Here is a 27,027-nt window from a genome sequence, read left to right on the forward strand (position 1 = left end):
AAGCCTAAGACACTAACCTGTTCAAAAGGGCTTTTTGTCTTAATGCCTTTTCCACCACAGAAGACCCAGTTGTCTCTAAAACCAAGATGAGTAATAGATGTACTCCCCAATTCAGCAATGAGCTGCCGGGCCTCATCATTGAGTCTTAAAGAGGGAGGAAAAGAATAATTCAATAAATGTAGTGCCCTGTATGTTATTTAAGTAATACTGATACAGTTAGGATACTTAACATACAACCATGAAATAAATGAGAGAGAATGCTGGCTTAGATAAGAGAACATAAAAAAATTTTTTTATCAGAGTAACATTCCTACTATTTGAGTTTTTTTTTTAATGAATTTTTTTTTTTTTTTTGGCTGCATGGGGTCCTTGTTGCTGTGCACGGGCTTTCTCTACTTGCGGCGAGCAGGGGCTACTCTTCGTTGTGGTGCGTAGGTTTCTCATTGCGGTGGTTTCTCTTACTGTGGAGCCTGGGCCCAAGAGCATGAGGGCTTCAGTAGTTGTGGCTCGCAGGGTCTAGAGTGCAGGCTCAGTAGTTGTGGTGCACGGACTTAGTTGCTCCGAGGCATGTGGGATCTTCCTGGACCAGGGATCGAACCTGAGTCCCCTACATTGGCAGGCGGATTCTTAACCATTGTGCCACCAGGGAAGTCCTATTTGAATTCTTTAGTGATGAAAGCCATGAAATCTAGAAATTAATTTCAAGTTCATGCTATTTAGAAGTACCTTTTAGGTGTCTTTATTTCACAACAACAATTCATTTTCATTTACATCCATCAAATAAATAAGAGAAATTGTAGTCAGCAGGTGCCTATTCAGGTTAATCCAAGATCTGAAGCAACCAACATCTTCGTAAAATTAAAAATCACTTTGAATCTCCACTAAACCCTTTGTAAATTACAGTTGAATAGAATAAAGGTAAATGTTGATAGAAATTTGGATGTTTCTAACACCAGATGTTTTATTTAAAAGAAAATGAATTTTGAGAATAGGGATATAAATTCTACTTCAGAGACAACTGCCAAGTGGTTATTTAATAAAAATGAAAATATTAACCACATAGTGGCTAAGAAAGGGCAGTGACAAAAGGCAACTGCTAGGGAAACAGCTAACTGAAAGATGCCTTTAAGGAATTTTGTGAGTGATTTTGTGAGTGATTCTCCACCTCTCCTCTGTCTCAAAAGGGAGAAGAAATTCAGAAGATACGTGCTGGTTGTAGAGCCAAAAAAAAAAAAAAAAAACACAAAAAGATAACTAAGGGACACCTGTGCAGGTATCTGGCCAGTAAGTCCTCTATATCACCCCAAAGATGGCATTTATAGGTCAATTAGAGAGGTCTGTTCTTCTAAAATCTGAGGCAAGGCAAGTTTTATATTTGCAAGTAAGTGGAGGATCACTGGCTGCAAAGTAGCAGGAGGGCCAGTGGAAGGCGCCTGTTTATCCTGCAGCCTTCTTTGAAGCACCCCATGCTAATATCATCTGGCTCCTTTAATGGATAAATGAAAGAAACATGAGGCGCAACAGTTCTAATGTAACTTACTTGAAGATAAACGGGATATTTTATGTTAAAAAAAGCTTCATAAAACAGGAAAGAGCTACAATGTTATTAGCCTCCCACAATTATACAAACCACATCCATGGGGCAGTGGAGCTGTTTTAACCATAGCTTGGGCACTGCTGTCCTCCTGGGGGAAGTTCACAAGAATCAGTGAGAAAATCAGGGGCAGCCCTGGAATATTTAGCCTTTCAGACTCATCTATATAAAGCGATGTCTTTATAATCAAGGGAAATAAAAATAAATGAAATGGCTGTGGGACCAGTGAAGTCTCAGTCTCTGAAGATTTTGAGACCTTCACAGAGAACCACATGTACCCACGTCTGGCTTTCTCCCCAAAGTCTGTCTGTAGCTGTGCTTCCTGTACCCGTCCTTACATGAATTAGCTATCACTTCCATTCGTCTGCTCATTTGATAAGCAACTTGTATGTTAGAGGGACATTCCCAGAAAGTATTGTCTGAACCCTGTTTTCTTGTTTCTAAATCATGTTAGGATGTCATGGATCTGCAGACCATCATATTCTACTCCTTAGTTTATCCAAATGTTTTATTTCTGGCTTAATTAGAATATTTTACTTGCATCATCAGTACTAGTAGTGAGTTTTGCTGCTTTATCGAGAACAAATGGTGTTGAAGTACAGAGGTCAGGCTTACTGGGCAGCGTAATGACAACCTCCTGGAGGAAAGCCTCAGGGCTTGATTCAGTTACATCTCAGAAAAATCACAAATTGCATCTCACAGGCTTCGGGTTGCTCATGAATGTTAGGTTCACAAATGCCAAGTGATTGCTTCATACACAAAAACTGCTTGCAAGGTAGGTGGTTATCCAAACGCAGGCCTGGCCCCCAGCCAGAAGTACATAAATTTTTTTCTTATCTAAAAATTTTTATATCAATTAAATATATTGAAGGGCAGTCATTTTTCCTTCTGTACTTCTAAATTTCAGAAGTGGTCATTTTGATTGGTATGAATAAACTACGCCAATTTAGCCAAAGATCTAGAAGCAACTTGAAACAGCTTTGCATTTTGATCCCGTTAATCTTTCCTTACTTTTCAATGAGAACACCCTTAGGTCCTGTGCAGAAAAGGGTTACTAAAACGCCTTAGAAAGCCCTAACAGCAAGACTGGTCCTTGGCTGGCATCTGGAAACTTGGATTTGGGGAGGCTCCCCCCATTCACAGACCTGATCAGAATGATTCACTGTGTCTAAACTGTACAAACAATACAGTTTATGCTCAACACCTACTTTCTGTCTGGGAGTCTGGAATTTGGGGATATGTAAGGCGGAGGGTGCCTCCATGACCAGCTCCCAGTAAAAACCCTGGGCCATGAGTCTCTAATAACCTTCCCTAGTGGACAGCATTTCATAGTCTTGTCACAATTTGTTGCTGGAGGAATTAAGCATGTCCTGTGTCACTCCACGTGGGAGAGGAACTCGAGCCTGGCTTCCTCCAGACTTTGCTCTCTGCTAGCTCCCCTTTGCTGATTCTGCTTTGTATCCTTTTGCTGTAGCAAATCATAGCAGTGAGTGAGCAGGTCTGTATGCTGGGTCCTGTGACTCCTCCCAGTGAATCATCAAACCTGGGGGTGGTCTTGGGCAGCCCTGCCGCATGTCCCTATGTATATCTAACTATAGATTTAGAACAAGACAACTTTCTCAATAATTTCTAAAGTTTTCTAATCTGCCTATGTAGAATCTAGGGGATTTTTATTATTCCTTTTTGATATCTTTTATGTAAGTAAAAGATGATTTCATGCTTTAAAAAGAAGTTTAAAACCATGCAACACAGCCAATATTTTGAGCATTTGATACAGTAGGTATCAAAATGCCCCACTTCCTTAAAAGGCAGTGTAGTGTAACTAATATATTTATACATAGCATTAATTTTGGAGATACAACTGACCCTTGAACAACATGGGTTTGAACTCCCTGAGTCCACTTACATTGTGTGATGGGTTCAAACTGAGAAAAGGAAGTGTGCAAAAATACAAGGCACATCATGTTACTAATGACAAAACTTTTAATACTACTACCAGGAAGACCTGAGTGCTCAAAATGAGATGTGACTCATACAACTACTGAAGGCCACAGAGAGAACTTTGCTACCAAGTACAAATAATGAAGGGACCCACTGTTTCACAAGAATGATATAATATCAAGATCAAAGCACAACTGTCTTTTCCAGGGAGGCAAACACTCTTCAGTCAACATAAAAAGGGAAAAGTAGTTCAGGAATGTCCATATTAAGTGCTTTAAAATAAATTTAAGCCTCCAGGCCCACACATGTCACACACTTAAATTCTTAAGGAACTTATTAATAAAGTCTTCAAGGTCATGTCAGTTATTTTAGAAGCATCATGGAAAATGAAGATGCTAAGACATTAAAAGTTAGTTAAATATTCCAGTTTTCAAAAAAGACAAGGAAAATTTTAAAAACAATGGTCCAATCAAACTAATTCTAACTCCTAGCAAATTCTAGAATGGAGTAGAAATTTTAGAATGGATCTCCTGTGAGTATTACACAAAGAAGAAAAGAAAGAGAAGGAGGGCTTCCCTGGTGGCGCAGTGGTTAAGAATCCACCTGCCAATGCAGGGGACATGGGTTCGAGCTCTGGTCCGGGAAGATCCCACATGCTGGGGAGCAACTAAGCCTGTGCGCCACAACTACTGAGCCTGCGCTCTAGAGCCCACGAGCCACAGCTACTGAGCCCGTGAGCCACAACTACTGAAGCCCGCGCGCCTAGGGCCTGTGCTCTGCAACAAGAGAAGCCACCACAATGAGAAGGCTGTGCACCGCAACGAAGAGTAGCCCCTGCTCGCTGCAACTAGAGAAAGCCCGTGCGCAGCAACAAAGACCCAACGCGGCCAAAAATTTAACAAAAAAAAAAAAAAAAGAGAGAGGGAGTAGCTGGAAGGAGGCAGGAATAAATAAAGCCAAGTTAACACCATCTCATATATTTCAGATTTAGAAGAGGTTTGGGGGCAGTAGATCAGGGTATTATAATTAGCATCGTTCATGAATTTCAAGTGAGTATCTGATGGTCTCAGAAAATAAAACAATTAAACAGCAACTGAATGGTATGGCTCTTAGGATACAGTGGAAACTGTCTGAAAAGTAGGTCTGCAGTTGATGACTAGATGAATCCCTTGGAGGCGGCCTCCAGCTGGTGGCACACTGCCTGTGGTAAACATGTTTGTCAATGACTTAGATTTAGACACCTGAAAGACTCTGGAGAGAGTATGAAGCCTGGGCCATGGAAACCTCATAGGACAAATGTCAGAATCGAGACCAAGTGGGCCAATAACAGCAAAATTAAATTTAACAAGGATATATGAATATAAAGTCCTTCATTCACATTAAACAAAAGCAAGTTCTGAAATGGGGAGGAAGACCTGACTTGGCAGTGGTTTAAAAAAAAAAAAAAATCTGAGATCAAATGAGAAGATCTGAGAATTTAAGTTGACCAAAAATGTGACGTGACTGCCAAAAGAAAACGAATGCAACACTAGTCTCCATGAATATTAAACGTAATTTCTCAAACATGGTGAGCTACCATCTCCATTGTACCCTGTACTGGCCAGACCACATCTGGGAACACTATGTCCAACTTGGGGCACCATTTTAAGAGAGACAATAATCACCTAGAGAATGCCCAAGAAATCCAACCAGGAGGGTAAAATGACCTGGAAACGTAACATGATAAAAGGTTAAAAGAGCCATTACAGCTTTAAAGAGTGTTCACGGAACACACTTCGGGAAATGCCATTAAAAAATGCTACTGAAGAATATTATTGTCAGAGAAAACTATATAGTTGTTAAAAACAGAACATAAATGAGTATAACAAACTTCATGTACAACGTGATTCTAATTTCACAACAATGTATCACAATAAATACAAGAAAGAAGAAAGCAAAATAAAAAAATGTTAATGGTGTTCATCTGAAAGTTGGATTATTTTGCTCTATATTATAAATGTTTTCATTGAAAATGTATTTCTTATATTATTATAAATTATAACTCTGAAAAGTTGCATAAATTTTTAAGTTTACATACTTGGTTGCTCCATCATCATATGTTCCCATTAAGACTATTGTTCCATCTTGTATGGCCTTCAGAAACTCAATAAATGGGGCCACATCTGAAAAAAAAAAAGGGTTGAGGGTTGGTTTTTTGGGGTTTTTTTTAAATGACTGAGTAAACATCATGATAATCTCTTAATAGTAATATAAAAATGAAGTTCTTGTAAATCAATAATTTCTAACGTAGAGTAACCAAAAGAAAGACAAATCTTATGAACAGGTTAAAAATTAAGTTTCCCATCAACTTAAAATTTCCCAATCCTGATTCATCCTGTACGTTTTTTATACTGATATTCCAGGGGCTAAATGAAAAAACCATAGCAAAGTCATATTAAAGCATGACTTATGATTTAAAGTAAGAAATTTAGGGGAGCAGGAGAAAGGCTCATGGACTCCCTGAGTACATGGCAAATTGTTTGCACAGATACTTTTCTAAAAATGAAGACAGAGAACTTTTATTTAATGCACAAAAGGATCTGTAATTTAAAAAAAATTATATAAATATGTATACATTTGACCCTTGAACACTTATACGCAGATGGTTTTTCAATAAGTACTACAGTACCACATAACCCACACTTGGTTGAATCTGCGGATGCATAACTGCAGATATGGAGGTCAAATTATGGAACTTGAGCATATGCAGATTATGGGTTATCCGTGGAGGGTCCTGGAACCAGTCCCCTGCAGATACAAGGGACAACTGTATACACACACACACTGATTTAAAGAAACTCCTGGGCATATCTACTTACTATAAACTAGGGGAAGGAATGTAGGTTAGTTATCACTAAAAGCCAAACTAATTAAGGTAAATATTGCAGTCTTTACCTGCTTCATCTAGTATATCAAGATTCAGAAGGGCTTAAACACCACTTCAGTGACAATAAACTGATGATGCCAAAGAGGCTGATCAGGTACTGCAAATTATTCTACACCTTGAACTCCTTACGTCAGGTTTCCTTACAGCCCCCAAGTCTAATACTACTTCAAAACTGGGTTCCTTCAAATCTACTCAGTTTCTTTCCACAGCAAAGATTCCAAAGATTTTCTCTAACTGAATTCTATCTTAAAATAATAGCATTTTTAATTCAGAAAAAATGTAACAGAGCAGCTAACAAATCACTTCAATTTAAATCCAAAGATGGCAGTAATTTACAACTTCTTCTTAATTTGAGGAGTATTTTTAGCAGTAGTTAATCCACCTGAGATGAAATACCAGAGCTTCTGGTCACATGAGTGATTTCGACAATAGTTTCATAAGAGTTATTCCATGCAATAAATTTTGGTAGAACCAATTACGCCTTTAGTATCTAAAACTGATGGTACATTTTAAGTTTACACAGTTTTGACAGCTATGCAAAGTTCTTCTGATCTCATTTAAAAAATAAATAATAATGCATTATCTCATTACAAGCCGAAGAAATATTAGAAAAGCTGAATGGTCTGAAAACAAGATAAATTTCAGGAAGCCTAACAACTGCTGGCTTCCAGGGAATATACAAAGCGGATGAGAATGCGGAGGTGCGGGGGAGAGCCTCGACTTAGAAAAGAATCAGAAGCTAAATCAGTGCTGGCCTTCCTTCTCTCAGGCACATCCTTCTTCGAGGTGCCAGTTCCTTCCCTCTGCATGCTGGTGACTAACTTCCACCTGCTCCTTGAGGAACTTCCAACTTAGGAAGATCATCTGTGGATTGTTCTTAGTCCAGTAAACCAGAAAGGAAATTCCATTCCTTCTCTCAAATATTCATCTACTTGAATAATCATCCTGGTTATAAACTTAGTTTTGAGACTGAAAAATCATATGAAACGAAATCAATTCAGTCAGCTAAGAATGCTTACACTGGTTATGTCCTTCTTCAAATTACTTATTCTTTTTTTGAGAAATTTCAGGCAGAAACCTAAAAGAGCCCGAAGCTTTGAATTAGTTGTCCTGCAAAAAGCAGGACTCAGATTTTTTTAAAATCTCAATTGTGATATTATTGCTCTTAATTACACATCACCAACAATTTTTATAAAAAGCAAACTGTATGCAGTATGACTGATCACTTAAATACAGCTAGACATTCAGTGAAAAGAAAGAGTAATAAAATGAACTAACACAAAATTAGTACCATTATTTTCTCATTAATGGGCTACATTATATTGATGTGATTCAGTGCCAGCAACAGAACACTTATATGTTATTCATACTTACTTCCTCCCCACATGTCAAAATATCTGGTGTCTATTAGATCTCCTGTTTTTCCTGAAAGAGATTGAATTCATAGCAAATTATGCAACTGAAATATACTCTACACTATATAAGACAAATGATCTTATCCAATGACTGATGTGAATTCATTAGCAGAGAAAGAATTATTATGACAAATACTTAAAATTTGAACTGTATGCATCTGAAAATTTTTTCTAAAGGGATATTTTTTGAATAGGACTTTCTCACTAATCTTGTAAGCTGAAGAGTAGCAAACAGAAGTTCACTGTTGACTGTAGATCACTGGAAGTTAGATATTTTTCATCCGTATGTGTTACCATCTTCCCTTATTTTAAAATTACCCCAAAATACATAAACCTTTAAAAAAAAAAACCATGAATCCATGCTATTTTATATTGTCAAAGCCATCTTTCAAATAAATAATCTGTATCTAATTCCCTTTGAAAAAATTTTTTTTGCTATCAATTAAATAGACAAATACGTATAGAACATTTTATAGCTAAGAAAATGAAGAAAGTAGAAACACAAAAATGTATCTCTTGTGAAAGAAGTAAACAATATTTTCCTACACTGTGAACTGGAGAAGGTGGCTGTGGTTTATAATCACCCTATACAGATTTACAAGGGTGACTGTCCCAGAAAGAGAAGACGAGTATGCAGTTGAGTCTCACTTCACGGGTTCATACTTTCAGATGTGATTTTGCAAGAACACTCGAGATGTTCAGGATTCAACGTGGACGATACTGAAAAATTACAATCGACTCCTACTCTTCACTCAGCCCCACACCCCATCCAGTAGTCCACCACGCTCTGTCATTCTATAAACCCTCATTCACGTCCATCTATATTATGTTAGGATTCCAAAATCTGCAGCAAGGATTCATCAATTTAATGTTAGATTGGTTGTATCCTGACAATCTCATGGGAAGTTCTCTACTCACTGGACAGCAAGCTGGATGCTTCCAAGAAAGCACGCTATAAATACTGAGATGCAGAGTCTCGACCTACAGTTGGTGTTTTGGGAGGGTGTGGGGAGGGTTTTAATGTCAAGCCTGGCTCTTTCTCACCTGATCTCTTGATATTAGAGTGCATTTTACTTTGGGACATATGAATATACACTGAGTACATTCATAAGCTAAAATAATTATTCTTACCATTTACCAAGGCAACATTGATCCCTCTTCCAACATTATTCTTAACACCACTCATTAAACTGAAGGGGGAAAGTCAAGACAAATTTAGAATTAGATACTGAACATAAACATACATTAAAGAAATAAAGCCATCCATGACAAAATAAAAAAGTTGGGGATGTTATATATACGTACAATTGTTTAGTACTGCAGTGGAGACTGAAAGGTCTCTACCAAGTCAGAGAAGACAGTCTAACATTGAATAATTTTAAAGCTATGTTCTTAAATAAGATTTCATGAATAGAAATATATATTACAAAGTATTAGTGCCGAAATACTAGACTATTTCTTGCTGCTCTGTGTGTCAGGTTACGAAATACCATTTTAGAAAATCCTTCAAACATGTGGACATTATGCACATGGTCTGCACCATCCTCAAGGGAACAAACAAGGGTAACCTCTTTTCTACCTTCTACAATATCAATGTGACATGAAACAGAAGCGAGATGCTACTAAAATTTTTTATAATCTGAGAGCAAGAAGAATTTAACTTAATTGTGAACATTCTCTTAGTGATTACCAAGGCAAAATTTCTCAATACCCAGAAGAAGGAATATTGTATTCATATAATTACTGCATCTAACCATAAGACTTGTAATGTCATTCTGTGGTAATCAACCACTAGCAGCTCATAGACCATGACATAAAGATAATAAATACTGTGAAACAGAAGGTATGAATAAAACATTTGCTTGTTATCAGTTCAGTCTGTTGAATTAGAATTATTAAACTAAAATTGTAGGTACCTTTTATTCTAAAAATTCACAGTGATGTGCTGTTCAATGATTAACAATCATTGAGGTTGGGTTGAGGTTGGTGGAGAGGGGGGAGTTGCATATGTGTGAACACACACAACCGTATTCGTATATGATACCATCTATCTATCTATCTATTCTTTATCCATCCATCAACAGACATTTAGATTGTTTCTATCTCTTACCTATTATGAATAATTACATTCCCAACCAATGACGTAAGTTTATTATAAATTTTACTGACAGAAAGGATCTGTAGCACACATTTTACAACTAATAAAGTATATACTTTATTATAAATTTCACTTAGCCACTGATTCTCACAGAATGTGTTAGGCGATTTTCATATAACTCATCTGTGCTTAACCTATGGTTGCAAGTGATGAATGAGTAAAATTCTAATACAAAAGTTGGATGCTATTTCATTTAAAGAGTAAGACAAAGTAAGAAAAAGCTGAAACATTGAGCAATAAAGACATATGTTGGAACTTCCCTTGTCTGTCAATGATGTGTGTGATGTTTTTGTTGAATCATGTAATACGTTTTCAAATACGAGAGAACAATTTTCTCAAAAAAAAGAATAAAATGGCAGGCTTAAGCCCTACCATGTCAATAATTATAATAAATATAAATAGTTCAAACATATCAAATGAAAAGATAAACTGGCACGGTGGATTAAAATAAGACCCAACTACATGCTGTCTACAAGAAACAAGTAGAAACAGCCCAGAAGTTGACAAACTAATGAATGGATAAAATGTGACATATCTGTACAATCGAATATTATTCAGCCATAAAAAGGAATGAAGTACTGATACATGGATGAACTCTGAAAACACTATTCTAAGTGAAGAAGCTGATCACACAAAAAATCTACATATTATATAATACTATCTATATAGAATTTCCAAAATAGGTAAATCTATAGAGACAGAAAGTAAATCTGGTGGTTACTTAGGGCTGGTCGGAGGGGAGGGGAGACAAAGTAGAATGGGATGGGAATGGAACAGGAGGGCAATAGCTAAAGGACACAGCATTTCTTTCTGAGGTATGATGGTGTTTTAGAACTGACTGTGGTGATGGTTGCACACATCTCTGAATACACTAAAAACCACTGGCTGTATACTTTAAATGAATGTATTGTATGGTATATGAGCTGTATCTCAATAAAGCTATTTAAACAAAAGAAAGCAGGAGTGGCTATATTAACATCAATTAAAATACCAAGCAATCAAGATATAAAATATGTGAAGCAAACTCAGATAGAACTGACAGGAGAAACAGACAAATCTACAGTTACAGTTGGACATGGCAATACCCCTCTCAACAGCTGATAGACAGAAAATTACAAAGGGTATAGAAGAATTCAACAGCAGCATTAACCAACATGGTCTAATTGACATTTAAAGAACATTCTACCCAACAACAGCAAAATACACATTCTTTTCAAGTACCCATGGAGCATATACTATGATAGACCTTACCGTGGGCCATAAAGTAAACCTCAACAAATTTAAAAGAATTGAACTCATACCAAATTTGTCTCTGACCACAATGAAATCAAAATCAAAGATAATAGGAAAATCACCAAACACTTGGAAACTAAGCAATATATGTCTAAATAATCTATGGGTCAAAGAAGTCTGAAGTGAATTTAAAAAACACATTGAAAACACAGCTTATTAAAATTTGTGAGGCATAGCTAAAAGAGTACTGAGATTAAGGAATTTATAGCACTAAGTGCCCACATTTAAAAAGAAAGTTTCAAATTAATAACCTAAGCTCTCATCTCACAAAACTAAAAAGAAACCTAAAGCAAGCAGAAGGAAAGAAATTAAAAAGAGCAGAAATCAAGGGAACTGAAAAGAGAAAAATAGAGAAAAATCAATGAAACAAAAAGCTGGTTCTTTGGAAAGGTCAATAAAATTAACAAACCTTTAATAAGACTGACAGAGAAAAAAAAGACACAAATCACCAATATCAAGAATGAAACGGGGACTTCCCTGGTGGCGCAGTGGTTAAGAATCCGCCTGCCAATGCAGGGAACACAGGTTCGATCCCTGGCCCAGGAAGATCCCACATGCCGTGGAGCAACTAAGCCCATGTGCCACAAACTACTGAGGCCACGCGCCACAACTACTGAAGCCCATGCACCCTAGGGCCTGCACGCCGCAACTGAGAAGGCCGTGAACCGCAAGAGTAGCTCCTACTTGCCGCAACTAGAGAGAGCCCATGTGCAGCAACAAAGACCCAACGCAGCCAAAAATATATTAAAAAAAAAAAAAAGAATGAAATGGGATGTCCCTACAGACCCTGCACATAGCAAAAGGATAATAAAGGAATACTATGAACAACTCCACACATGTAAATTTGACAACTTAGATGAACTGGACCAATTCCTGAGCTAGTACAAACTAACACAACTCATCCATTGTGAAACAGGTCATTTAAATAGTCCTATAACTATGAAAAATATTGAATTTGTTTATAAACTCCCCCCACCCCCAAAATCTCCAAAGCCCAGAGAGTTTCAGTGGAGACGTCTACCAAATGTTTTTAAAAAAAGGATTAATACCAACTCTACACAAACTCTTTCCAAAAACACAAGTGAAGGGTATACTTCTCAATTTATTCTACAAAGCCAGTATTACAATGATACCAAAACCTACAAGAAAACAACAAACCAATAAGCCTCATTAAAATACAGGCAAAAATCCTTAACAAAACATTAGTAAATTGAATTCACCAGTATATTTTTTAAAAATTATCATAAGCCATGACTAAGTCAGGTTTAGTCTAAGGATGAAAGGTTAATTATTTGAACAGTTAATGTAATCCACTATATATTAACAGGCTTAAGAAAAATCAGATGATCATCTCAATGCAGAAAATGCATCTGACAAAATTCAACAACCGTTCATGATAAAAAGTCTCAGAAAAGTAGTAATAGAGGGGAACTTCCTCACACTGATTTAAAAAAAAAAAAAATCTACAAAAAAACTACTGCGTAACATCATACTCAGTGGTGAAAGGCTGAAGGCTTTTCCTCTAAAATTGGGAACAAGTCCAGGATGGCTGCTCTCACCACTATTAACCAACACAGTCTTGCAAGTCCTAACCGACTTCCAAGAAAAGGAAATGAAGGCATATAGATTGGAAAGGAAGAAAACAAACCTGTCCCTATTTGCAGATGGCATGTTTGTCATCTGCATGTTTGGATAATCCCAAGGAAGCTACAAAAACAAAAACAAAAAAACCTCTTGGAAGTAATAATTCAGCAACATTACAAGATACAAGATCAACATATAAAAATCAATTGGGTGTCAATATACTAATGAACACAAGGAAACTGAAATTAAAAACACAATGTCATCTATGATTGCTCAATAAAAGGGGGGATGCTTAGGTCTAAACCTAATAAAGCATGTGTAAGACCTTATGCTGAAAACCACAAAATGGTGATGAAAGATATGAAAGAAGATATAAATAAATGAAACATGTCATACTCATGGACTGAAAGATTCAACATTGTAAAGATGGTCAATTCTCCATAAATTAACATATAGGTTTAACAAAATTCCTAACAAAATCCCTACAAGGTTTTCTGTAGATAGAGGCAAGATTATTCTAAAATGTCATATACAAAGGCAAATAAACTAAAGTAGCTAAAAACAATTTTGGAAAAAAAAAAAAAGAGTAAAGTTGGAGGCATCATTCTACCTCATTTCAAGACTTATTCCATAACTAGTATAATCAACAGCATGTGGTGTTGGTGGAGGAATAGATACACAGATCAATGGAACAAAGAGAGAACAAGAAGTGGACCAGTGGAACAAAGAAATGTACTAGTGGAAGTATGGCCAACTTATTTTTTACCAAAGGAGGAAAAGCAAGTCAATGGAGAAAGGATAGTCATTTCAACAAACTGTAATGAAGCAAGTGGATATCCACAGGCCAAAAAATTGACCCTTACTCTGAATCTCATACTTCGTTCAAAACTTAATGTAGAATGGATCACAGATTCATATGTAAAACATAAAGCTATAAAAATTTTAGAAGATAATGTAGAGAAAAATCTTTGAAAACTAGGGCTTGTTGAAAAGTTCTTAGGCATAACACCAATCCATAAACAAACAATAAAGCATAACCCATAAAAGAAGAACATTGATAAATTGGACTTTACTAAAATTAATAACTTTGGTTCTGCAAAAGACCCTGGTAAGTGGAATGAAAAGACAAGCTACAGACTGGAAGAAAACAGTTACAAACCACATATCTGACAACAGGATGCATACCTAGAATATATTAAAAGAACTCAAAACTCAGCAGTAAAAAACCAAACAATCCAATTAGAAAATGGACAAGAGACATGAATAGATATTTCACTGAAGAGAATATACAGGTGGGAAAAAAACACATTAAAAGATGTTCAACATCACTAGACATAAGGGACAGATAATTGAGATATCACTACACACCTATTAGAACTAAAATAAAAAATAGTGACAATACCAAATGCAGGTAAATATACAGAGAAATTGGATCTCTCATGCACTGCTGGTAGGAATGTAATATGGAGCAGTCACTCTGGACAATGTTTGGCAGTTTCTTACAAAATTAAACATCACACTTACCACACAACCCAGAGCTTCTGGGCATTCTATTACAGAGAAATAAAGATGCATTCGAAATTCAAAAATCTCTATATGACTGTTCATAGCAGCTTTATCAATAACAGCCCAAATTAGAAGCACTGAAATTGTCTGGTTGAGGACAAAAGGTGATGGATAAACTGTGGTATATCCATACCACAGAATATTAGTCAGCAATAAAATAGGAGCAAATTATTAATACGAACCAGTATTTCAAAAGCATTGTCCTGAGTGAAAAAAATCCAATCTCAAATGGTTACATATTGTATGACTCTGTTTATATAACATTCTCAAAACATCAAAATGATAGAAATGATAAAAAGATTAGTGGTTTCCAGGGGTCAGTGATGGTGGAGGTGACTATTAGAGGGTGTTATGAAAGAGATCTTTGTGGTGACGGAATAATTCTGTATCTTAATTGCTGTCCTGGTTACATGAGTCTACACATGATAAAATGACATAGAACTAAACACACACATTGTACTAACTGATAATTTCCATTCTGATATTATACTATAATTATTGATACATAAGATATAACCACGTGGAAAAATGGGTGAAGAGCACATGAGACCTCTCTGTACTATCTTTGCAACGGCCTGATATTTCTGTAATTTTTTCAAAACTAAAAAGTTAAAAAAAAAAACTCTACTCCAAGATCCATTAAAAAAGGAAAAGCATAAGAATTTGATTTGTAAAAGCTTAGTAACATTTAACTATTTACCCATACTCTTCGCATATCTGTCTTCAAAATTTCACTCGTTCTCTAAAACTTAAATGTAGTTAATAAAACACAGGCCTTTTTTATGTGTATGCAAGACCAGTTGTGAAAGGTGGGCCATAAGAGAACCAAACAAGTCTGCTGCATAAGAGGGAAGTTTCAAAATGCATTTGTTCTGCTCCTTTCAGAAATGCGTTGTAGCCATCACTGATATGAAGAAGCCACAGCTATGATTAACCTGTTAGAGTAATAATTAAGTGTCACGGCGTCTTCTCCAAGAGAGATCATTTGGAGTGTGTGGCTGCGTCTATCAGAGAGCAGAGAAATAAAGGCAACAAAGCAGCACTATGACATAGGCTTCCCACAAGAGGGCAGTAGCTTACCAAGTTTTAAAGCGAGCAAAGGACAAACCACTAAAGATTTTTAATGTATAAAAGGTTAGTCCCTCTTACTAACACAAGTTGAAATATTTTCTTTTATCCTTTACGAATATGAAGGTCACCCCACCACCGCTCCACACCTGCAGGCAAATAGCTAAAAAAAATGATTATACAATCTATAGATAGATTCTACAACTTTGAACAGAGTTTTGTTTCAAATACCTCCAACATGCTCTAGCTATTATGATTCGTTTAGAGAAGGGTTTAACAAACTACAGCCCATGGGTCAAAACTAGCCGGCTGGCTGGCTGGCTGTTCTGTTTTACCACTCATGACCTTAGAATGGTTTTTACTTTTTTAAAATGTTTATATTTTAAATGATTATGTAAGTACCTACATAGTATCCTTGATTTTACCTTTTGGACCTCACAGCCCAAAACACTATCTTGCCTCTCAATGTGAAAAAAAAAATTCCCTCAAAATAGTCTGCCATATAATTTCTGTACCAAACATTAAGATTATAATAAAAGGTGAAGTATTATTCCTAATATCAACTTCATATAAACTGAAATCATACGAGTAAATGCCTGAAATAAAAGCTGTATCTTGAATATTAGTAAACTCTATGGGTTCTCTAATACAAAAGAAAAAGAGCTACAATTCCTGTATTGTGTGACACCGGATATTTATACCCGGGATTTTCTATTTCTAACTAATGAGAAGCTTGAAATCCATCTCATTCTCCATGATGTATCTTGACTGCGTCCACTTGTCCTTAAAACCATGACCACGACCCTATCTTACCATCTTTTATCTGTACTGAGGTTTTGAAATCTCAGTCTATGATGATATTATGGACTTGATAATGCGTGTGGAAGGGCTATCCTGTGCACCGTAGGAGGTTTAAGAGCACCCCTGGCCTCTATAAGCAGCACCTCCACAGCTCTGATGTCCCCAAATGTTTGCAGACCTCGACAAGTGTCCCCTGGGGAGAAAATCACCCCCACTGAGAAGCAATGATCTGGACTAGTAGTCTCCAAAATGAGTTTGCATATGCTCAGAGCATGTGTAGGAAAATATTAAAATTTCTACTTATGTATTTTTAGTATTCACTTACATATTTCAGTGGGTACACAGGCAAAAAAGTCTCTTGCTAACTGTGTGTGGGGTGGGGGGAGTGGAATTGAAGAGCTATGGCAGCCATGGTAATCGCCCTCCAATTGCTCTCTTTACTTCTCCAATCATTTTACCCAGCAGTCAGATCATTTTCTTCAATGTAAATGAAGTGATGACATGCGAGAGTTTGAAAACCTTCAGCAACCTCTCAGCACACTCAGAAAAAGATCTCATCTCTTTCCCTGCATGGCCTGTAAATTCCACTCGCCTAGCCCTTACTTCTCTCCAGCTCTGTCCCATCTTAGGGCCTTCAAGCATGCTCTTCCTTCTGTCTAGAATGGTCTTCCCCCACTCTTCACCTGGCTGTCTTCCTTCTTATCCTTTAGTTCTCAGACTAAACATCACTGTCTTAGAGAAATTATTCCTTGACCCACTCAATCTAAAGTTGGACACCTCGACCTCACCTCACTTGCCCCAGTAAGTATTCTTCACACCTTGCTGCTCTGTGCAGCGTGTGCCACAATTTCTAATTATTTATTTGCATTTACTTCTTAAATATCCATCTCCCTACTATACTGTATGTTCCATAAAAGCAGGGACTGTGCTCAGCAAATATCTGTTGAATAAGTGAATGGAATGAATGACGCTAAGAAAACTCAGACTCTTTCTTTAACATTTTTTGTTGGAAAAACTTTCTAGAAACATGCTATTTAATGTCTCAAATTACCCATTGGCTACAAATGAATATGCCACGTATCAATCTGCTTTTATTATTTTTTTTCTTTTTCTTTTTTTTTTTTTGGCCACGCAGCATGCGGGATCTTAGTTTCCCGACCAGAGATCAAACCTGCACCCCCTGCCAGTGGAAGTGTGGCATCCTAACCATTGGACCACCAGGGAATTCCCTGGAAAAACTTTCAATACAGAAATAGAATATACTGGAAAAGGTACTAGACTGTGAATTGTCCCTATTTCTCCACTAGGGATCCCTGGCCAATTATTCAGTCCTTCTTCAAGGACTAGATTTCAGGGCCTGAGGCAAAACTGTAAAATCCCATCAATTATTTAGCCTCTCATGGGAATGGCAGAATGATTCCTGAAAAGAGAATGGATAGGTAGCCTGTCTCAATTTTACGGTTAAAGGAATTGAAATACAAATTCTACAGGACATGCCCACTATGCTAGAACCAAGTTCTCTGGCTCTGAGCCCGAACTTATTTTACCAGACTCCGCTGCCTGCACACATATGCTTCTCTCTTCTTTTTAACCTGTTCTAATCTGTGAATAGAGAACCTGCTAGTCTTCATTAGAGTTTGATCTCTTCTTCTTTGCATTAAAACTTTCATGCTTCAAGGTGGCAGAGGTGTCTAAAGACAATCTACCATGGGCTGGGCATTCTAAGAAAACTTCTGCTTATTATTCAGAATCAAATTTCTGGCCCCTTTAGCCAAACAAGGTGAAAAAGGTGAAAAAGGTGAAAATGGTGAATGGGAACACTCTAAGGTAACGCGAAGGATATTATTTAATGCAAAATCTACTAACTTCTAAAATCCAAGTGCTTTTTAATTCAATTCAGTAAAGCAAGACTGTTATGAGACATCAGAGGACAATGGATTACCATCAGCATGAGGAAAAAGGAAATGAGGAGGGATCTTAAAGATCACCTAGCTCAAGCTTTTAATTTATAAGAAAAGTGTTATTTTAAGAGGCTAAATAACATATGCATGGTTAACTGAAAAGGGGGTTAGGATAAAAATGTTAGCGCTTCTATATTAAAAAGAAAAGACACACAAAATGCTGGGAAAAACTGCCTCGTTTCCTTCTATCTGTAAAATTACCTCACTCTTTATTCTACATATTAATGGTACATATATTATTTTATGTGAAGCTTAAATAAGCTCACATATCTAATTTTTCAGGCAAGACCAGATTAAAAGCAACCAACTAAAAGTAAGGTTTGCAACTTCACAGGCGGGAACTTCACAATCAAGTGACAATGGACACTGGGGTAGGAGGCTGAAAAAAACCTAAAAAGTATACTTTGTAGAGCACCTCAGTAAAGGAAACCATTCAGTTTAGTGGCAAGCAGTTCTGGGCCACAATGGACTAGAGGTTATTGCTGGGTTATTTCATACTTCAACAAGCAGCATTCCAACATTTAAGATGAAAGATGTTGGTTTGTAAGATAAAGTGTTCATTATCTAGGGCAGTGCTATCTATTTGACAAAAACGGTCCTATTTGGACTTCTTTGCAGCGATGGAAATGCCCTCTGTCTGTGCTGTTCAGGTGGGTAGGCACAAGCTGTCCGTGACTATTAGCACTTGAAATGTGGCTGGTGTGACTGAGGAACTGAACTTTTAATTAATTTAAATGAATTAACTTTTCCCGTATTACTTAAGAATCAAAATTAAATAGCCACCTTGTGTCTATGACTACCAGTTGGGATCTAGAGAATTTACTCAGAGGAAATCTCTTATCTTTACATGAAGCTGAATAAATGCTATGTTCTTATGTCACTCTTAATACGGAATGTAAGAAGTTTAAGACTCCTTAAATGAGTGGGGAAAAATTGTATAATGGAAATGGAAATCACTTTTCTTTAGTAAAAGCATGCCCAATACATTTTCAAAGGATCCATTAAACTCAGGTTCAATTTGCTAAAATTTAATAGCACACATTATACTTCCAAATTGATAAATACTTACACATTGTCTTCCAGGCAGATTTTGGGTCCTACCACATTAGCTGCTCCACTTGCCATTTTAAAAGCAAAATGTTTCTCAGGGCAAGCTTTTGAGATCCCACATTTATACCTGGGAGGTTTTGTAGCTTTGGAGAGAAAAAAAATTTATTTTAAGAAAACAATGTTAACAGACTCTGTATTTAGTTTGTTTCGTATCTCAAACCACAAAGGGCATTATGCGAAACACCAAGATATACACATCTTAAACTACATGCTAGTTTTTTTTTTTTTTTTTCTGAGAGTTTCAAAGAACTTCAAAACAAAACAAAACGGAACCTCCTAGGAAACAAGCTAACAATTAACATAAATGGAACAAGTAACATGATCTTCATGAGGGTAAATATATTTTATCTAATTATTTTTAAGCTCATTTAAAAAAACCAGGATGGGGGAGGTCTGGAATTGTTACTTTGCATTTCCAGTCCATATATGCAAAATAAATGGACAGTAAAAAGCCTGATGCATCACTGAATATCTGCTCACATACTAGTTCTAACTAGGAATTCTTTTTTAACATCTTTATTGGAGTATAATTGCTTTACAATGGTGTGTCAGTTTCTGCTTTATAACAAAGTGAATCAGCTACACATATACATATATCCCCTAACTAGGAGTTCTTTTACACACTTTCTGTACTTATAACACTGAAGCTAAAAAACACTAATGGAACAAAATATCCATTATAAATACATACCCAAAATATTGAGCTGTTCAATCAAATAGCTTCCTTAAAACTTAATAATTTCTAAAATCAGTTTTGCTCACATTGAACTATATCCATTGTTTGAATATAGGTTCTCATGTGCCTAAGAGAATAAACCATCTGCAAAATATTGAGATGAAATACTTACAACGTGCAACTGCGTCCAATGCTGACCTTGCTAAGGAAAAAAAAGTTATCGTTAGAAAGAATAAAGCTATTGGCAAGTATCACTTTTAAACATGTGTGGAGCTAATAGGCCTATAAAAATGTGTTTGAATTATTGCTTAGTATACAATACATAAAACATGAATATCACTTTAGAGAAAAAGTGAGAAAGTAACTTTAGGCTACATAATTCACTACAAACAATTATGTAGAGGAATTATGGAGGGTATTATTTTATTATTGATAGAGTACTTTGTTTTTACCTTTACATTTTATGTTTAGTTTTAGTTATTATAAATTTAAATCCCAATCAGAAAGTTACTCTACAAGCTTAACTTTTTTAAATTCATTTTTTATTTTTTTCCAGCTTTCTCGAGATACAGTTGACACATAAAATTGTGTAAGTTTAGGTGCACAACACTTTGATATGATACATTTAAAAACTGCAAAATGATTACCACGATACCGGTACATATAGTGGTATAATACTACACCCCAGTAATAGTAGCTAGCACCTCTATCCCATTACGTACTTACCACTTCCTTTCTGTGGTGAGAACATTTAAAGATCTACTCTTTTAGCAACATTCAAGTATATGACAGTATTATTAGCTTATAATCACCATGTGGTACATTCAATCCCCGAACTTGTTAATCTTATAACTGGGAATTTGTACCCTTTGAGCAATGTCTCCTCATTAACTCCGCCCCCTCCCAACACCTGGTAACCAGCATTCTTTTCTGTTTCTCTGAGTTTGTTCTTTTTAGGTTCCATATATAAGTGATATCATACGGTATTTCAAACTTCCCTTTAAATGAGTTTAAATATATACTTGGTGACTATCAGGGTGTTTAAAAGTTGTTGCTGCTGTATGGTGTAGTGTACATATGCATATAAAGTCCTATCTATCTCAGAGGTTAGGCTAAGAGATTTGGGGAGTGGGAAGCACACAAGAGGGATAGTGGTGGTAGGAAGCTTTAATTTCCCTAAAATAGAAATGTATTAGGTACTAATAATAAAAAAAGGTCATTACTGAGAGTTTTTATCATTTATCAGTTCAAGGAAGCCAGAATTTTCTGATCAAATCTTAACCCGAATGCAGTAGATGTCAACCTGGACATCTACACTTAGAGTTTTTTAAAAGCACAAACATCTGATCCCAGCCCAGGAGATTACAATTCAGATCGTCAACAGTATTGTGGCTAGCCATTTCCTGATTTAGCTAATAAGCATGCAGTGTCATAAATGTTTGCCAGCTGTTTGACTATAAATAGTCACTTAGTTTTTAGTTCTGTACTATTTTAGATAACTGCGAATTTCCTGTAAAACCAGTACTGAAACTGGAGAACAGAATGTTAAAGCTGAAAATAATATGTAAATGTTTAAAAACAGGAAAACGACTAAGTAAATGAAGGTCATTAACTCTACAGAACACTCAGAATATTATGCACCGTTGAAGTCATAAATGCAATGCAGTCACATGGGAAAAGTTTAATGCATGGAATAGAGCAAAAAACAAACTTTATCTGTGAGTACTAAATATATTCACGGATAAGGACAAAGACTTGAAGGAAACAAAAAATGATCAATTAGTAAATTAGGGTGCTGGGGCTCATTCTTTCAATTTTCTTAATTATATCATTTTTCCTTCATTATGTCACAAAAGGGAAAAATAATTCGAGACCATTCGGTCCAATGCTCTCACTTTTGTAAATGAGAAAATGAAAGCCAGAGAGTGACTAGCAACCAGTGATTAGCAGCATGCAGACTATTAAGTCTTGAGACTTCCTGGTTGCGCAGTGGTTAAGAATCCGCCTGCCAATGCAGAGGACACGGGTTCGAGCCCTGGTCCGGGAAGATCCCACATGACGCAAGCAACTAAGCCCGTGCGCCACACTACTGAAGCCTGCATGTCTAGAGCCCGTGCTCCGCAACAAGAGAAGCCACCACAATGAGAAGCCCGCGCACCGCAACGAAGAGTAGCCCCTGCTCTCCGCAACTAGAGAAAGCCCGCATGTGCCCAGCAATGAAGACCCAATGCAGCCAAAAATAAATGAATAAATAAATTAATTAATTAAAAAAAAAAGAAAGTCTCAATTTCACTTAGACCTAAACAAACATGTATCATCAGGCTCAGATGTTAAGATGCTTACGGAGGAATATTGTTCAAATCAGGAATGCTGGCATACCCAACTTATGATAGCCAGATATGGGGAAGACAGTGGGATCAAAACAGGGGTAATATAACAGCTCATTCACATATGTGGGGCACTCTATCAAGTATTTTTGCATGTATTGTTGATTTGCCCATCACCTCTGTTTTAAAGAGAAAGAAACTGAGAACACATAGGTTTAGCAACTGGATTTGTTCTATGCATAATTAGTAATCGGCAGAGCCAGTTTTCAAAGCCATATCTCATTCTAGCACCCAGACTTATATTCACCCCCCCCCCCAACAAAATGGGACTGTCTGAGGTCTAATGATCACAGGTATAAAAACCACTAGTCCTGCCAGGAGCAGGAAGCAGGATAGGGAGCTTTCAGAACCATCCTTCTGACTGCAGGGTGGAGCACAGACTGCAGAGGATTCAAGACTCGGACACGGAGTCCACAAGGACAAGGACGCTGCTATGGTAATCCAGGTAAAAAAGGGTAGCAACCTGAACAAAAGCAGTGACTGTGGGTTTGAAAGAAGTAGACAGGCTCAGAACAACTAAGGCTGTGGAACAGACCAGATGGAGGGGTGATGGAAAGGGAGGAATCAAGTTTACCGCTCAGACATTTGCCTTTAGAAGCATTCATTTATCCATTTACATGAGCCAAAGAACAAAAACACTGTCTCTCACTCGAGATGTTTGTTGTCTAGTGAGGAGATGGGGTGTGGTAATGGGTGCTGAGCTCTCTGTGGACCTGTTAATTTTAAGACACTTGGAGAAGACCCAGGCAGAAGTCTAGAGGCCAGCTTGTAAATGAGACCTGGGATGAAGGTATAAACTGGAAAACTGGCAAATGATGAGGCCACACAAAGGGAGGAGTTAAAATGAGGAGAGGGCTGAGGAGAGAAATCTTAGAGACATTAATCATCAACTAACACTCAGAGGAAGAGTGTGGCTGAGGAAAAGGAGACAGAAGGAAAACCAGGGATGAGCTTCTAAAATGGTCAAATGGATTTGATTGGAAAACTTAAGAGGTATTAATAAATAAATAATAAATCAATGCAACTCAATTTAAAAAACTTTACTGGGATAAAATTTGGGGTAAATGTTTCTTCATCATCAGACTTTTGAGAAATAACATCACCTCCATTTAATTTGTGTAAGAGTAAGGGGAGAAGATGCTCAAAGGAAAAAAAAAGCCTCTTGTGAAAAACTTTTCAGATTAAAACAAATTTTATCCAATATGCATCACAAGCAAAAGCCCTCTATTTGGCCTGAAGTTCTGAGAATTTTAGCACCTGGAGGCCAAAAAGGTAAATTTTCATAAATAAAACGGGATGTTTTCCACATGTAGAGTTTGGGCACAACACACGAACACAAAAATCCCTCCTTTTCTGCAACTTTCATTTCTCAAACTACCTTGATAGCTTTAATTCTTAATGTCTTTCAATATATTCAGCTTTTCACTTCAAGAAACGATAATAAACATTTGGTTTTATCAGTGAATGTCTTTCAACAAGTCAGGCTAAAGAAATCCAATAGAACTACTTTGTACTTTAGTTTTTAATAATGTCTCAAATAATTTATATGTATATAATATTTCAGTCGTTTAAATCTGAAAGGTAAAAGTAAATCGACTAAAGAGAATATTAAGTACTTACTGCAAAAATATTTTGGACTGTTTTCAGTACATTTACTAGCTGTTAAGTATCCATACTGAAAACTAACACTATGTTAAACCACAATCATAACTAAGACTGGTAGATTGTACCCATGTTGATGTCCTAAGTGTGACACTACACTGTATGTAGCTTTATAAGACGTTACCAATGAGAAACTGAGTAAAGGGTATGTAGGATCTCTCCATATTATCTCTTACAAATGCATGTGAATCCACAATTATCTTAAAATAAATGTTTTGTTAAAAATTGTTAAAAAAAATCAGAATCTATTTTGGTTATTTCAACTACTAATTGCAGGCAAAATTTTTCATTCTTCCTTTCTAGAAATGTTGTATTTTTCTAAAACAGTACTATATAATCAACTTGAATGTAAATTTACATAAACTATCAAGTAAGTTATTATATCAACAAGTTGAAAAATGGGAAAAGTTCACCACCAAAAGAACTATAGTTAATCTCATGGGTCCCTCTAAGATACTGATTATAGAAACAATCTTAATGTTGAGTTAAACTTGTTAGATGCTAAACAAATGGCAAACACAACCATATCTCCATCTTTGCTGAATTATTCTCAAATAAGAATTAAAAATAACCACACAAATTAAATTTTCACCAATTCAATAGATTGGAATCCAATAAGGTTTTGTGGATACAAAACATAACTTCAGTTGTCCTAACTTCAGTTATGACAACAAAATAAACCATCTTCCCTAAGAATGCCTAAATTAAATAGCTAAAACATACACAATAAAAACTTGCACGTTCGTAACATTAGGAAAAAGCAAAATGAAAATTAAGAAAGACGATTATCCTAGTTAAAGTAGCTCAGTGTTTGTTCATAGCTGACGACCAGTGGCTTGTCAACTAATACAGCTTTAAATGAATCCCACTTTGAAAATACTCCTCCTCCCCATGTAAAAATCCTAATCCTCAATTACCTATATCCATTTTCCATTCAATCAGCATTTATTATGTACAGGACCCAGCACTAGATGCTGGGTGAGTCACTAAGATATTATTGCTCTCAACATTCATTCTCCAGTAAGGGAGGCCGAATACATGAAAAAGAATAAAAGAAATTCTATAACGTAAGGCAGAATAAAATCAGGCCAAATTGAGATATAAGTACTATGCATTATAATGGACAGTTCAGAAAAAGGAGAAACACTCTAACAGGGAAAAGAGGGAGACTAAAATACAATTTCTCCCAAGAAGGGGCACTTATGCAGTTTTGAAAAATGAGAAGGATTAACAGATGAAGGGGAGATGAGAAAGATGCGCGGGGTGAGGAAGCATGAACGAAGGCTGAGGTAGGAAAGGACAGGACAGGGTTTGTGTCTGTAGATCACGTGCACGTGGGCACAGCCAGCGGGAGGGAGGGAGGGCAGGAAGGGTGGGGGAGTACAGGTGGGGAAGGCAGAGGCAGGCTGGGGACTGAGTGCCATCCTAGCAGGGAGTTCAGATTTTACTCTCCACTGAAATACTAAAGGTTCAAGAGTTTTAAGAGAATTGCTCTGGCAGTGGTGACATAGGCAGATATCAAAGATAAGAAATAGACCCAAGAACATCCCTGCAATGTCCAAATAAACCATCCAGACTAGAGATGAAGATCCAGACCAGGGAAACACTGTGGCCACACCCAGCCTCTTCTCTCTGAAAACAGTGGGCCTTTTCCCAAAGTAATTTTTCATTTGTACCAATGGTCCCGTGGCCCCCTTCTCTCCAGGATCATCCTTTTCTCTCTGTTTAATCTCTTCCCATTGATTTGTAATTCACTGACTCTTTGCCCGCGGCCTATAGAGAAGTGAAAACCTCTCTATTACTTCAAAAAAGAAAAAAATGTCAACTTACTTCTGCCTCAAGCTACCATCCCCACAGTTGTCTCCCTTACCATCAACCTTACTTAGAAGAATTAGCTACAGCACACTGTTTCCACAGCAACACTGAACAAGTCCTCAATGCCTTCCATGTTTTTGTGCCCCATCCTTCAACCGAAACCAGCTGCGCTCTCAAAGGACCCCAGGCTGGCCCTTTGCAGTAACAGACGCACACAGCCCAGGAGAAGTCAAGACAATTCTCACTACACTTTGCAACAACTATTCTACGCTCGATCCTGGATACTTCGTTTTAAGATGGGTACCAAAAAACTGACAGGAGGAAAATAAACAGTGCATTAAGAAGAATGGTTCAAAGGGAGGATTTTATAACTTGATAAGATGAACACTTATAAAAATATGGCATGGAGGAGAATAACCACAACTTAACTATGTAACAGATCATTAATGTGGAAGAGAGCTCCAGCAGGTAGAAGCAAGATCAGTGGATTGAAAATACTTGGGAGAATAAAAGGCAGAATTCAGTGCAAAACAAGGAAGTACTTTTAAGTAGTCATTGTAAGAAAAGTCACCTGAAAATGTACAGAAATGAAAATATACAGAAACTTGAGGACTACATGCCAGAACTGTCTAAAGCCTGATACCTAGTATATGGTCCATGGATGGGAAATCAGCATCACCTGGGATCTTGTTAGAAATGCAGACTCTCAGGCCCCATCCCAGACACTGAATCAGAATCTGCATTTATCAAGATTCCCTAGAGATTCCTTTGACATCAAAGTTTGAGAAACACTGGTTTAAGGGAGTCTTGAAACTAGATGTGAGAGGGAATGTATTCGGTCTTATATTAATTTACGGAAAGCAAAACTCACCAACTATTCCAGAGATCTCAAGGTTGTTTCATTTGATTTCTGCCTACTAGGTCAAAATACTGTTTCTAGGTTTCAGAGTCTGAGCTTTCATGAGTTATTTTTTAATACTTTAAACAGTGCTCAGCCAAAGCTTATTCAAACACTTCAAATGTTAACTTATTTTATCAACTTAAAGATTTTGTTTAAAACTGAATTAAGG

General features: G+C 36.7%; 1 protein-coding gene across 2 annotated transcripts in view; it reads right to left on the reverse strand.

Moving 5' to 3' along the window:
- The window catches only part of FAM3C (FAM3 metabolism regulating signaling molecule C), a 51,591-nt gene that overhangs the window by 2,726 nt on the left and 21,838 nt on the right, over positions 1–27,027 (reverse strand). For both annotated transcript variants that reach the window (XM_060020797.1, XM_060020796.1), the window contains 6 exons: positions 20,266–20,295; positions 19,377–19,500; positions 9,008–9,066; positions 7,836–7,886; positions 5,613–5,697; positions 18–144 (listed from right to left, as the gene is read on the reverse strand). In XM_060020797.1, the coding sequence (XP_059876780.1) occupies positions 18–144; positions 5,613–5,697; positions 7,836–7,886; positions 9,008–9,066; positions 19,377–19,500; positions 20,266–20,295 (476 nt within the window). The remainder of the gene's footprint in view (positions 1–17; positions 145–5,612; positions 5,698–7,835; positions 7,887–9,007; positions 9,067–19,376; positions 19,501–20,265; positions 20,296–27,027) is intronic.

This window comes from Delphinus delphis, chromosome 9 (assembly GCF_949987515.2).
Source record: "Delphinus delphis chromosome 9, mDelDel1.2, whole genome shotgun sequence".
NCBI classification, from domain to species: Eukaryota; Metazoa; Chordata; class Mammalia; order Artiodactyla; family Delphinidae; genus Delphinus; species Delphinus delphis.